Consider the following 13,466-nt stretch of genomic DNA (forward strand, 5'->3'; position numbering starts at 1 on the left):
GATTTTTAATAACTAACAAAAAATTACCCAATAAAAATATTTTTTATCATCGAATTTAATGGAATTATTGCTCTCCTGGTTTGTCAAGTCGACCGAGGTCATCATTTTTTGTTTTTTCCTGTCATTTGAAAAGTCAAAAATTACTCATAAATATAGGTTCAAGAATGGCGTATTCTATGTTTGAACGTCCCAAATTACATAATGCAAAGTCCTTAAAATTTTACCCAGAAGAATACGTAATTCCATTTTATTAACTAAGCTGCAACATATTACTTTCCTCTTCTTTAAGGATCACCATGTTTCGTTTCGGCATAAAAATTTACCCCCAGATTTTGAATTGACGGTGGAAAATTACAGCAATCATCAGGTTAGTCATATTAAGGACAAAGATAAAGGAAATTACTCAATTCAAGCGCAAAGTTCAACACATAAGAAGTGTCCAATCTACATTCACAATTTCACTAAAGTGCATCACAACGATGGTGATTTCGTTCCAAAGAACGGCAAAAAAATTCAAAATAAAAAAAAATCAGTAATGGATAAACTCGAAGAAACCTATTGGGCGAACTGGAAACCTGACAAAACTGAATTGAAAAAGTCAATGTCTCCTCTATTACCAATGAAAATTCCAAAAACTCCAGAAATTCAAGTTATAAAGAGCGCTCCCGAAAGACGGAAAAAAATTAAAGTGTATCCACCATCAGACGACAGTGTTCCAAAGGACCAAGCAGAAAAGAAAGAGAAAAATAAAAAGATATCTAGCAAATCTCAAGAAATACAGACCGAGGATCTTCCCACACTTCCAGAAATTGTAGAGAAACCAGAAGAAACGAAAAATGAATCTGCACTAGAAATTGTCGATGTCAGTGCTTCAGAGGAAGCTCCTGTTGACAAAAAATTTCTAAAACACACCGATTCTTTCATTATCAATGTTAAGAAACATCAAGCGGAGAAGGAACATTTTGAACAACCGAAATGCATAAGACTATATAGAAAACCGGGGAAGATCTTGTCCAAAAATTTCGTTAAAGGTGGTTCTTACCCTCTAAAGTCGTGTTTAAAAAAGGAAAGTAACTTCTCGAAAAGAAGTAGTAAACATAACAGGCCTGGAAGTCCAATAATAGTTTCGAGTAGTTTTGGTACGAAGAATAGGTTCGGTAAATTTCATCGCTGATAATTAAAATTACATTCCAACATGTATCATTGAAAACAATAAAAATAATAATACTCTTTATTTTGTTACATATTTGCTCGCTGATTACATTCTTGTACTTTTTGCTTAAGAACTTCGTCACAAACTTTTCTGGGTTTGAATGGTAGGTCAAAGTCTCCATGTAAAAAGGTTTGCCCTAACAGAATATTTTCTAATATGTGGGGAACCGCAGCCTTCAGACGAGCAATTTCTAATTCGTTGGTTCTTGGCATATGTGTGGAAGACACGCCTTGAGGTCCTTAAAATAGAGTTATAAGGTTATCGTTTGATCAATATGGCAGTTAAACGGATGTTTTTGTTGTTTGGCACATGTAAATTATAAGTAAAATGCTTGGTTTTGACTTAAAAAATGTTTCGTTTTATTTTGGAAGAAGCCTATGTGGACAATTTTATAGTACTTCTCAAAAGTCACTTCCCTCTCTGTTTTAATTATCCAGTTACATAAACGAGGTGCTAGATTTTGACTTGCAAAAAAGTGGCGTTAAGTTCAAAGTTTTAAATGAAATATTTCAGTTTTAAGTAAACCGTTCCAATTTCCCTTCAGTTCTCAATATGTGCGACAAGTTTTATGTCATGTGGTCAATAACGGTTGACGAGGCGATCTTCAAAATTTTAAAAGAATTGTAATGAATGTTCCAAGTGTTCGTCATTCACCTCTCGAAGCAGAAAAGGCGGATTTCAAACTGTTGCCCAACATTACGTAATATTTCAGGGGTCAACTGAGTACACACTTGCGTTATTCGTTGCCGTAAATCTTGTAAATTTCGTGGTCGTGTACGATTTTACATCGAAAAAAATGCACTGGAGTGAAATCTGGGCCACTTTATGGATCCATCCCTACCTTTCCACCGACAACCATATATCTCATGTAGAAACGCTCTTCCCGTTCGAAAACAATGCAATGGTGTCCCGTCTTGTTGAAAAAATATGCTTTAGTAATTAGCGAATTGATCATTAAGATGCTCCACACAGAGTGGAAACGTTAAAATATCATTTCTTTGCTGAGGTTGAATCTCAAATAACGGAAATCGAATAATCAAATGTTCATTCGGCTCAAAGTATCTAAGAAAAACTTAGAACCAGCGATTCCATGGAAAGTTTAACTGGAATATTTGGGCTACTTGAATCGGAAAAAAGCCTATTTGATTCACTTAAAGTATTTTTTCCGATGAAAAAATTCGATTAATTTACCAAGTACCTACATGGAAGATGAATATAAAAATTTCAAATACTAATGGATATGGAGCGAGTAATATTAGACACTTTTTGACTCACAAAAATACCATCAATTGTGTCCTTATAATTCTAGGAAAGCTGAAAAATCCTTTGGTCCTATAATGTAGGTAAGTACTGCAATATAACATCTCTCCACAACAAATTTAGCGATTTATCTGTGCATGTTCAACTTTAGAAGGATTATAACTGTACTCTATATTGTTTTGTTGTAATGGTCTTTGGTCATAACACGCTTGCTCTCTGGTCTGTATTTTAATAATCGGTAATAATGTAGCCCCTGAGGATTCTTCTCCAGACGTCGACTTTTGTCACGAACTGAGTCTGCCTTTCTCTACTTTTCGCTTCATAGTTGCTACAGAAACATCACATGCTAAAGCTACAGTTCAAAGGGATTGCGCAGGGTTCAATACCTGAAATTTCAACCTTTTCTGATAATCTAGGTCTCTCAACGCTACTTATTTTTCTAAATATGTCTAATATTATCTAGTTCTCAGAGATGCGTTTGACATTCAAGATTTTCAGAATAACTGACTGCCCATGCAAATGTTCACTTGCTTCCGTGTGGAACACTACGGCACCTACGCCTTTTTAAGTAGAATATTTATATCATGTTAGTCTAAATTGTGAGAAAATATGATATGCCTTGAAGACAACATATTTCAAAAGTACAGAGTTGGGAGAAAGGAATTATTTCAAAAATTTGATCTGTTGTAGTTTCTAACTTTATGTGATTTGAACCTTTGAACTTACGAAAAATAACACCAACAAGTTTTCAAATGGATCATGTGAAACCTCCCACCCATTTTAAAATTTTTAAGTGAATGTATCTTGTTGCATCATTTGAAGTATGAAGGGAATGATTTAAACAAAAATGAATCGCATTCGACGCCACAGCCCCCAACTATTGTCACTTGTTAAATTTGTTGTTCACAGTTCATGCTAAGATTTTAAATTCTTCATGGTTGTAATATCGTTTAATTATAATCGTATAAATGGTCCTATAAAAACACGTGGTGGAAATTTACTTATTCAGGTTCAGCTTATTTTTTATAACAGTGGTACCTAAAAATTCTGGATATTTTTATACAAGTTATTACATTATCCAAACTTCATAACGTCTCTAACACTTTAAAATAGTTTATTCACGGCATTGAAACCATTCTCAAACGTTGATCCATTTTGCGAGAAAGAACCGTAAAAATTACCATATATCTGTTAAATTATATTACTGTGGACTCTAAATGACAGGGGTATTTCATGTTTATGTTGTCTTCTATTTACGAGTATGTACTATTTACCTATATCCTAATTATTATTTTCTCACAGTTTGAATTTGAACATTTATTCTCGAATTATTATTTTGACTTTGGTTTGCTACGTGTACTTCATTTGTGCTTTGTTTTATGTGCTGTGTGAATTCTTTGAATCTATGATGTAATCTTGATGAGCTCGTTTTTTACTTAACCTGTGTAAAGGGATGTCGACATGGAGAGCTTTTTGATTTGTTCTTAACTAAGCACGTGCCGGACCTCCGTTAATTAACAATAATAAAATGTCCATCGATCAATTGCAGCTATGGTAATAGGAGGGATTTATTTATTAGTTATCTCAAAAACTTTTTTTAAATATCATTCCAACTAGGGTACCTACTCCCTCGTGGAATGAGCAGGGCGCTGGTAATCAGTTTGCGAGGCGCAGTGGATTATTCAGTCAATTATTCAACATGCCTTGTCCAGCGAGGGTGTGTGTGTTCTGAATCTCGAACGCAACTCTGAAAAGTGACGAAAGCTCGATCGCCTTGGTCAGAGTCATCGCATCTCGTTTTGTTTATACTTAAATTTGTGGCAGATTTTCCTTCTCCGCAATGGAGAAATAAATAATATTTAAATTGTGAAAACTTTTTCCCAAACCAAAATCAATCATCTTATGGTGAGTAGTTTAATAATGCCAAATTTCTTCGTAGTCATTCAAAAAATCAAAGGGAAGATGACTTATAAGAACTCCTGTATATAGCTACACAAAATAGAAGTTTGAAGCTAGTGGTCAAAACTAATGACAACTGAACATACTCATATTACCTAATTGAACGATAGAAGTCATATAAGGCAGCAAATCTCCAATGTGGCCAGTCTGGGCCACGTAAGCACACTCTACACAGTTTCGTTCACCTCTGAACGCCTTAAGAAGTAAATTTATAAATCTGGTAATCGCTAGGGCATTAGAGTAACACATGGGACTGCCCTTAGTTAATAAAGTTTCCTCAGCGTTTGCTATTTCTTCTTGTAATTGTGCATACACTTTCTGAAGCAGGACTTAAGAAAACTATAATATATATCTCTTTTTAAAGTCATACGGAATTATACTCCAATTTAGGTCTTGCTTGCGATATGACAGGTACTGTAGACACTGGACTCATTCCACCAATTATGGGACAGTACAGACATCCCGGATCTACTTTTAAATGCTCAGCTATCATAGTACTGGCAATTACTGAAAAAGGTGTCGTTACTCCAATAATTTTTCGCGGATCATACGTTTCAGTTTTTTTATATTCCTATAAATTTGTATTTGAAATAAAATGTATAAAATAAAAATAAATCGATAAACACAAACTTCTGTCACCATTGGGACTAAAGCTTCAACTGGTGGTTTCGCTATACAAAATATAGCTGCTGGGTTAAATTCAGACAGGAAAATGGCAGCATTTCTAACATTGTCAATATTTTTGGCAAACAGTTCTTTTTGGGTTTGTCCAGATTTACATTGACAGTCACCAGTAGATATAACGATGTGTGCTCCCTTCACATAATAATTGTAAGAATGTACAGAATGTTGAAAATGTTACCTTTATAGCGTCTTTCATTGCTCGACAACTAAATGAACGTATGCAAGTACGTGTATCAATGGAGTTCAGATCTTCGGCCAGTCCTAAGGTGTTTTCTTGTTCATCATATACTCTTAGCTCTTTAACAAGCGGATGCTGCTTTAATAGGAAAGCAAGGTTACTACCAACGGTACTTAACGAATCCAAAATAGTAACAATGGGTTCAGCGGGCGGTGGTAGACAGATTGGTGTCGAGAACCGACGCCCAAGAACTTTTGTTAAGGTGTAACACGTAATTTTTGATCTACACAAAATCATTTTGACGAAAATTTTGATATGACAGCAATAACAAATTTTAATAGATGTGGATTTGTTTAAGGTAATATTGTTGATTATGCAACCACTGATACTGTCAACACTAAAACCAGAGTAAAACCGACCTTTATGTGGGTTTGCAGAAACTTTCTCCTGGATTATAAATGCGCAGTTAGCAAAAAAGTAAAAAACAACAGCAGTACAAGTTTTTTGTCAAATGATTCATAATTGGTCGTAATTAGTTCATGTAAATGAACAAATAGTAAAATTAAAACTCAATAATAACAACCTTCAAGATTCATTAGAGACATGTATTAAACTCTAGAGGAAAAAGTACTGCCATTTTCCACTCACGTTAACCTGGGCCACCCTGGGCCTGTCTAATTTGCAGGCCACTGTTGACCTTGCGATCTTGCAGAGTGACGTATTGAAATACTTAAACTGCGTCCTAATTTTTGTATTTGTTTATTTTTCTAGTAGAGAAGTGTTGACAAAACAATATTGTAGACTTTTAGCCTTTAAAATACTCCAATTGAGTTGAAATTTGGCATTAGCTTATAAGTTTACACAAAAAGTGTCGACGCAAAATTTCGGTCTATTGGGATACTTTTAAGTCCCAGTCTGTAAGGTTATTTTAGAAGTGGTTTTTAAAGGTTCCTTCAAAAAGCTTAAATTTAGTATTAACATTTATAAAGTAAATAAATGCCAAATATGTAACCTATATAAGCATTTTTATGTTCCAGTTTGCAAGATTATTTTAGGGGTTCTTTCAAATAGTCTAAAAATTTGTTATCAGCATTTCTGGTGTGGACAAATAACAAATACTAAGTTGGGACGCCAGATCAACAGTGATTTGCAAATTACAAACGCCTTGTTAACCTTCTCAAATTTTTAAATAATTATCACTTCAATTTCATTTCTCGCAATGAGAATTTTAACAAACAAACATATTTGAATCAATTCCTTTATTAAAACAGATAAGATATTAAAACATACTCATTATTACCTAAAGTTACTAGGTAGTGCTGACATGTATTTAGTTTCCTTAAAAAGTTTTCTGGATAAAAATAAAGACTCCATTTTTCACAATTACAATTTAATAGCATCTGCTAGTGAGCATGACAACCCTGTACCATCAGGCTCGACTTGCAAAGAAGTGATCTTTCCATTCTCTACAACCATGGAGTACCTCTTGCTCCTGACACCTCCCAAAGGAGCAATATCGACAGTCAAATCAAGTGCTTTTGTAAAGGCGGCTGCTGGGTCTGCCAAGAGTCGTACTTTACCAGAAGTATTTTGATCTTTAGCCCATGCAGACATCACAAAGGGGTCGTTAACAGATACGCAAACAATTTCATTGACTCCCTGACTTTTCAATTGATCAGCTTTCTGAACGTAGCCAGGTAGATGAGTCTATAATTATGATTTGTATAATCAATGAAGGTTGTGGTTAATGCAAAGTATTGATTCATGGTAATTCAAGGTTAGCTTACCTTCGAGCATCCTGGAGTGAAAGCACCAGGGACGGCAAAAATGATAATTTTCTTCCCGGCTGAGAGCTCAGCTAAATTGACTTTGTTCGTAGGAAGGTCTTCATAGAGATCAACACTTGGAATAGAATCACCAACCTAAAGAAATCAGTTTTGAAAATTATTATAAAATCAAATAGCATGACATGGTGTAGTGACTTAATTAAAAACAAACATGATCGTTTGACTTTTTGACATTGATAATTATTACATAATTCTATTATTGAAATGTTGTTTTTACCTGTGCCGGCATGTTGAGTGATGCTGTGGTTTTCAAAGACCTTCGAACTACTTGACTTACCAACGACTTGACAAATACTCTGTGTCTGCTCAATAAACTTCCACTCATTTTATACAAACCGGCTTTTTATTAATTCAAAACAGCAGTGTGCGTGTGTGTGACGAAGATAGCTGATAACCTTGATGTTGATGGTAATCGAATGCGCATGTGCAGTGCATACAATTATTGATAAATATAAGATCAGAGGCGTATCACAACACGGGTCAAAAAGATGTGTTCCCCAAAAGTTTTTCTTACCAAGATATTATTCAGTTGTTTTCACTACTTACGTTTAAAATAATAATATGGAAATTACCGAATGTATTACATTTACATTTATACAACATGGTGTATTGTTAATGATTTCCAAAGTTAATTAACAGTGACAGATAAGAGACATATTACAGTAAATTTATTCACGTCTGTAATTCAAATTTCTGCATGCGCTCTAAAATTTTGACGTAATCTCAGAACTCCGTAAAGTAATGGTCATTTCAAATTTTAATTTGATTTATGCCAACTACCTACCTTAGAAAAAGATACAATTTTGTTAGTATTATTGTATGTTGGATTACAGGTCAGTGACGTAACTACCGGTGTTCCATGTGTTCGCCGGAACACGGGCCCGCTTCTTCAAGGGGCCCGGTCTGGTCACACGAAGATTTTTTTTTTATTAGATTTTTTTATATTATTGCCCAAATTACATCCCGAAATAAAAAATTCGAAAATGTGCGGTAATCCCAGGATCGATGGTTCATTGCTATTTACGATTTTTTTGCTGCTAAGGGCTGGATTTTTGGCGCATCTCAATATCATAGACTCAATAAACTCAGGTTTTAGCGACCGGCACCGACGGTCGAAAATGCATCTGTTTCTAATAAACCTGTCGCAGTGTCGCAATCCCATTGTGGCAAATCTAACACCCCATGTAGTACATTACCAATGTTTATCCGACAAAAGTATGACTAATTTATGGTGCGGGACAACAAAATACTTAAATTTTGTCCTCAGATCTACAGTGAAACTTCATGCTGTAATAAGAGATGAAAAAAAATTCAGTTTCAGTTGTTTTATGAAAACTTTCATATTTTTAAAACTATTTTAATTTTGTACTTGTGGTGCTTTTTTGGAATTATAAAATGTATCTGATGTATGTTACAACTAGTAGAAAAAACTGGACTGCGAAATTATTACAGAATGAATATCTAGTACCTGCACTAGTTTCATTGCAATTTTCACAGCATGTTTCACTTCTTTTACAATACCTCTTTCGGTGGCTTCAGCGGAAAGACCTTTTTCGAAATTAAAAATGACTAAAAAATTTTTAAGAAACACAATGGGCCAATGCAGATTATCTTCACTGAATCTCTCAATTGGAAATCAAATTGCCAAAAGCTTAGATGAGTCAAATTTTGTATCAACTTGTGCCCATTGGAAAGCAAGAAGAAAACAATTTTGAGATTAAAAAAAAATTGGCATTTTTATCTATACTTCTATACTTCTATACTTACTCATATTATAAAGCTGAAGAGTTTGTTTGGTTGAATGCGCTAATCTCAAAAACTACTTATAGGCTATATATAACATCACGCTACAATCAATAGGAGCGAAGTAGAAATGAAAAATTCGGAAAAACGGGAAAATTATTCATCCTTTGACAGCTTCCGTTGTTTAAACGGTTAAAGTTACGTAAAAATCATGTATGATGAAATTGTTCCTTTCTAAAAGTTCTAAAAACAGCATATGTCTATCTTTTAAGGTCAACTCAGGCTTGACCGATTTTTATGAAATTTTTTGTGTATATTCGGTAGATCTGAGAATAGGTCGTGAACAATTTTTTATACCCCTAAATGATAAGGGTGGCCACCAATTTTTTTTTTTTTCGACAAAATTTGTATTTTTATTTTTTTAAGATTTGGCATCAAAAAATACATATAACCCTAAATTTTCACCCTTCTACCACTAACCCCCATTTTTTAATAACGATATGTGTATCTTTGCTTTCATCCACAGATGCGCAGTAGGGTTGCAAGATGGCTATTGAATATAATCATTGTCGTAGGATAAATTTTTATGTATAATTTATAATTTAATTTAATTATATTAACATGTATTTATTTTAATTTAATTTTTTATTTAACTACCAAAATATTCACTAGAAATGCCAAAACAACGTTTGTTTGGTCGGCTACTTTCTAATATGTATAATTGTATATGTTTTAATTCAGTGTTTCAGGTAGAATGATTTTATTAAAACGTAAGCCCTAATTGCAATCTACTCATACTTTACTCATTATACTCGTGATTTTAAATATTTTTATTTCGCTGTTCATTAGGGGCCCCACAGAGTTGTAGAACACAGGCCCGCAGTTTGATTGTTACGCCACTGTTACAGGTGTGTGAATTCATTCACAGACCAACAATGAATTGTTATCATAAGTCAACAGCAAGCAATGACTGCTTTATCCAGATAGGGACTGTTAAGCAATTTCGAAAATAAAGAATATTATATGCATTAAACAGTGGAAAGAATCGTAGGCGAACAACTAAATAAAATCTTTCTAAATATGTCAAAAATATAGTACATCACTAGGCAATAAAAACAGGACAGAGAATGATGATCTTGTAAACCAAAAACATTATCTACTGAGAAGATTAAAACAGTAGCTACTATCAAAGTGTCCTGTGTGGCAACTTTTTAAGAAAATTAGTGGCTAAAAATTAATCCAGTTTTGCATTTCGCACTCCTTCATTTTTTTTTATTTCGACAACGCATGGCTAAATCCATAACATAAAACATCTAGAAGTATTAATACCGCAGTAGAACTGTTCAAACAAGTCACACAGTGACTAATGCTGGGGGTTTTTTATATCTTATATAATGTATTATTCTATTAATGCTTGGCAACGGTCTTTCTTCTTCAGAAAATAAAAATTTTGTAATCTATATTACATATAATTAATGTTTCACTTAAATAAGTTAGAGCAAGATTTTCATCGATGCAGTCATATGCATCCTATTCGGCTACGTAGGTAAATACTGGGTGACTATTAATGATTGAAGCAAATTTTTGCTTTGGTAATTTTGAATTACTGATATCCATGCTCTACGTCTGTTCACAGTTCAATTTTGACATGAACATGCCTAACACACGTGCTGATTGGTTGAGAATAGAGCAGCTATCATAAATGTCACTTTGACACTTTCTGTTCGACCAGCAGTGTAAACAAATCCACTGGTAGGTAATAGTTATTTACGTGGCAAGCTTAGTAAATTAGCCTTTACGGGCGAGCCGGAATGTTTGCAGGGCGAGCGACGTAGGAGCGAGCCCTGTAATCCGGTGAGCCCCAGTAAAGGCTAGTTGCAAGCGAGCCGCGTACAACGTTTTACTTCCTCTTGCTGAAAATCCTGAAAATGAACAACTTTGGCATCTCTAGAAATTTTACTTGAAATTACAGTCATGGAAATTATAGTTATTTTTCATAGTTTGCTCTGGTAACTATGGAAAATTGAATTGTTTGAAAATAACGGGACTGTCAATTTGTAAATTCGATTAATAATTTAAATAGTTTAATTTTGTTTCTGAGCTCTGTTAATTGTGGAATTCGATGAAGATGAAGAGTTTGAAGGTGATTTTAACGTTAGTATTAGCACAGTATTAGTGAGATTAAGAAAAAGGCCGACGCAGCGAATGTGTGTTTGATTCCGGTGCTATCATGACAACGTTTTACAGGCACGGTGCCTGTAAAGCTGCCACGGTAACGCTTTACAGGCAGGGTGCGTGTAAAGGCTAATTTACCGAGTTAGTTCAGACGACAGTAAACGAGCTTTAACAAGACAAGACGAAGTAAACATTTTGAGAGCCACCCATAAGATTTTGATATTAATGTGATACAGATAATTTTAAATTAATAGAAGGTACAACATTAGCTGGTAGGTACGTGATTCTAATTGTGCCCTTAGATCATATAATAAATAGATACCACCACGCCGTGTTCTTTCCCTAGGACAGCCTGTGACGACATCCTCCTGTCACACATCTCTCTCGTGCATGGAGGGATTACAATGAAGCTATCCTTGCCTGATCACTATTTGAATTTTGCGCGCCTAAATTTTAGGAAGTATGTCTGAACCCGTGGTCTGAACTAACTTCGGAAGAAAGATGTTGACAGCTTGATTTTATAAATAATTCACAGTAGATAACGGAAAGGAATAGTAAATTATTGGGCAGCAATTGTGATCCTTTATGACTACATCACTTAAAATAGGATCTTTGTTCTAAATTCTAAAATTGTTTTTTGTACAACAACTCGAAAGAGAGGTTAGAAGAAACATCTGTCAAAAGCGATTTGTTGCGCTGGTGCGGTACAAGGATGGAAGTGAAATAGACATATACAGATGAAATGCATATAACAAAGATGAAGATGTGGTGATCACACAAGGATAGCATTATACTACTCCCCTTGACGTAGAAAACGACAAGAGATAGCTTCATGTCTAGTCACAGCTTTCAGTTTGAGTATTGGTATCTATTTATTATATGATCTAAGATTGTGCCGTAATTTTATTTACAGGAAATATACTACATTAACATTAACTGATATTATAAAACAGTACTAAAATAGAAACAATTGTCGATATGGAAAAAAACAAAGAAAATTGATTGGAAGTTGGTTGTTTATATGTATATGTACGTTCTGATGCTACTTAAAACACGCGCATTTTACGTGTTGCCTAACACCGTCGGTGACGAAGTGAAAATCATAGTTCCAGTTCAGTTGAAACATCCTGTACACAAGTGAGATTTTGCCACGAACGAGAGCTTTTGAATAACAGGTTAACTAATATTTGAAATTGTAAGTCATAAACACAAAAAGCCATCAGTCTTTACGTTTTTAATACCTATTTTTAAATTTAACAACCAATAAAAAAATCAAACAGTTGATATATTACAAATTCCTATTTTCTTTGTTACAAAACACTGTAATTAGCTTAGGAAGTAAGTAACTTTCAAGCCAAAAAAAAGCCATTCTGCACTCTTGCTTACGAGTAGCTTTTGGCTGAATTTCTACTCATCTCACCACTATAACTTCTTTAACGTTGCGACTTTCCCTATTTTCAGATCGCCACCCATCTCTTACAAATCTGAAATAGTCAACAGACTCTGGTCCAGTGTTAACCAACAACTTTGGTGCTTCTTCATTTGAACTCATATTGGCTATTGAAAGGTTAAAATCAACTGTTGATATATCTGTTTGATTAGTGGTTTGACAATTTGGATTGATCACGTTTGCGTAACTTTGCTGTTTTTCTTTGTTGAATCTCAATAAAAATTATTGGTTTTCTAGTACGTGCGGCGATGATGGGTGACTCATCGTCGGTGACGGTGGCTGGACGGCGTTCGCTAACGAAAAGCCTGGAAGCGGAAGTCGCGAATGGGTGCTCCACACAAGTCTAGAAGCAGTGACGGAGGCGTTTCGAGAAGGAACGCGTGGCTGTTTAAATGGGAACCACCGTCGGGAACAGACAGTGTGGTCCAGACAATGGAAGAAGTAAAATCTAGTCAAATTCATTCCAGTCGGATTTATTTTGTACATAATCGCTCTGTAATTAGTCGTGTAAATTTGAATTACTCAGAAATAAATTGTTGAGTTTTACCCACGCCGATTTTATTCACCGATCAACGTAATAATATTTATAAACTTAAAATAACATGTTATTAGCTACTTCTGGAACCATTTTCTTGTTGTGGCTGGGTTCTAGCGCAATTGGAAAATTCTATGGATGGACAGGTATAATACATAAATGCTTTACAATTTCAAGTTAAATTATTTTTATATCCACTAAATAAATAGGTTGCATATTTTCTAAATGCTCACCACATGGAAAAAGAACTTTTGCTAATGAGTTGGTCTTACTCAGAGGAAGTATACCTTAAAAACTACGTTACTCCCTTACTCTAATCATACTATTACATACCAATTGGTATCAGTCCACTAGTGTTTTCCTGCGTTCCTTTCAACAACCCTGTTATAACTTCAGATAAAGTACCATCACCAATATCATCC

At 34.5% G+C, this 13,466-nt stretch overlaps 3 protein-coding genes and 1 long non-coding RNA gene across 4 annotated transcripts; 2 read left to right on the forward strand and 2 right to left on the reverse strand.

Annotated features, from left to right (window-relative positions):
* The first annotated feature begins 62 nt into the window (after positions 1-62).
* LOC135130729 (uncharacterized) lies at positions 63-1,234 on the forward strand. Its single transcript, XM_064058155.1, has 2 exons — positions 63-236; positions 290-1,234. Exons 1-2 carry the CDS (start codon positions 165-167, stop codon positions 1,172-1,174), a joined length of 957 nt encoding a protein of 318 aa, XP_063914225.1. The 5' UTR covers positions 63-164; the 3' UTR covers positions 1,175-1,234.
* On the reverse strand, positions 1,220-5,601 carry LOC135130713 (malate dehydrogenase, mitochondrial-like). The gene is made up of 5 exons (XM_064058154.1): positions 5,295-5,601; positions 5,063-5,248; positions 4,803-5,003; positions 4,528-4,750; positions 1,220-1,451 (listed from the first exon to the last, which is right to left on the reverse strand). The coding sequence occupies exons 1-5, from the start codon at positions 5,589-5,591 to the stop codon at positions 1,240-1,242; spliced, it is 1,119 nt and encodes a 372-aa protein (XP_063914224.1). The 5' UTR covers positions 5,592-5,601; the 3' UTR covers positions 1,220-1,239.
* A 937-nt stretch (positions 5,602-6,538) lies between these two features.
* Positions 6,539-7,548, reverse strand: LOC135122577 (peroxiredoxin-5, mitochondrial). The gene is made up of 3 exons (XM_064046848.1): positions 7,359-7,548; positions 7,082-7,216; positions 6,539-7,001 (listed from the first exon to the last, which is right to left on the reverse strand). Exons 1-3 carry the CDS (start codon positions 7,464-7,466, stop codon positions 6,678-6,680), a joined length of 567 nt encoding a protein of 188 aa, XP_063902918.1. The 5' UTR covers positions 7,467-7,548; the 3' UTR covers positions 6,539-6,677.
* A 4,899-nt stretch (positions 7,549-12,447) lies between these two features.
* On the forward strand, positions 12,448-13,055 carry LOC135122582 (uncharacterized). Its single transcript, XR_010279417.1, has 2 exons — positions 12,448-12,692; positions 12,747-13,055. It is a non-coding gene; the product is annotated as an uncharacterized LOC135122582 (long non-coding RNA).
* The last annotated feature ends 411 nt before the right edge of the window (positions 13,056-13,466 follow it).

The sequence above is a fragment of the Zophobas morio genome, unplaced genomic scaffold (genome assembly GCF_036711695.1).
Source record: "Zophobas morio isolate AGI-343-1 ecotype UQ-CSIRO unplaced genomic scaffold, CSIRO_AGI_Zmor_V1 ptg000002l, whole genome shotgun sequence".
Classification (NCBI taxonomy): domain Eukaryota; kingdom Metazoa; phylum Arthropoda; class Insecta; order Coleoptera; family Tenebrionidae; genus Zophobas; species Zophobas morio.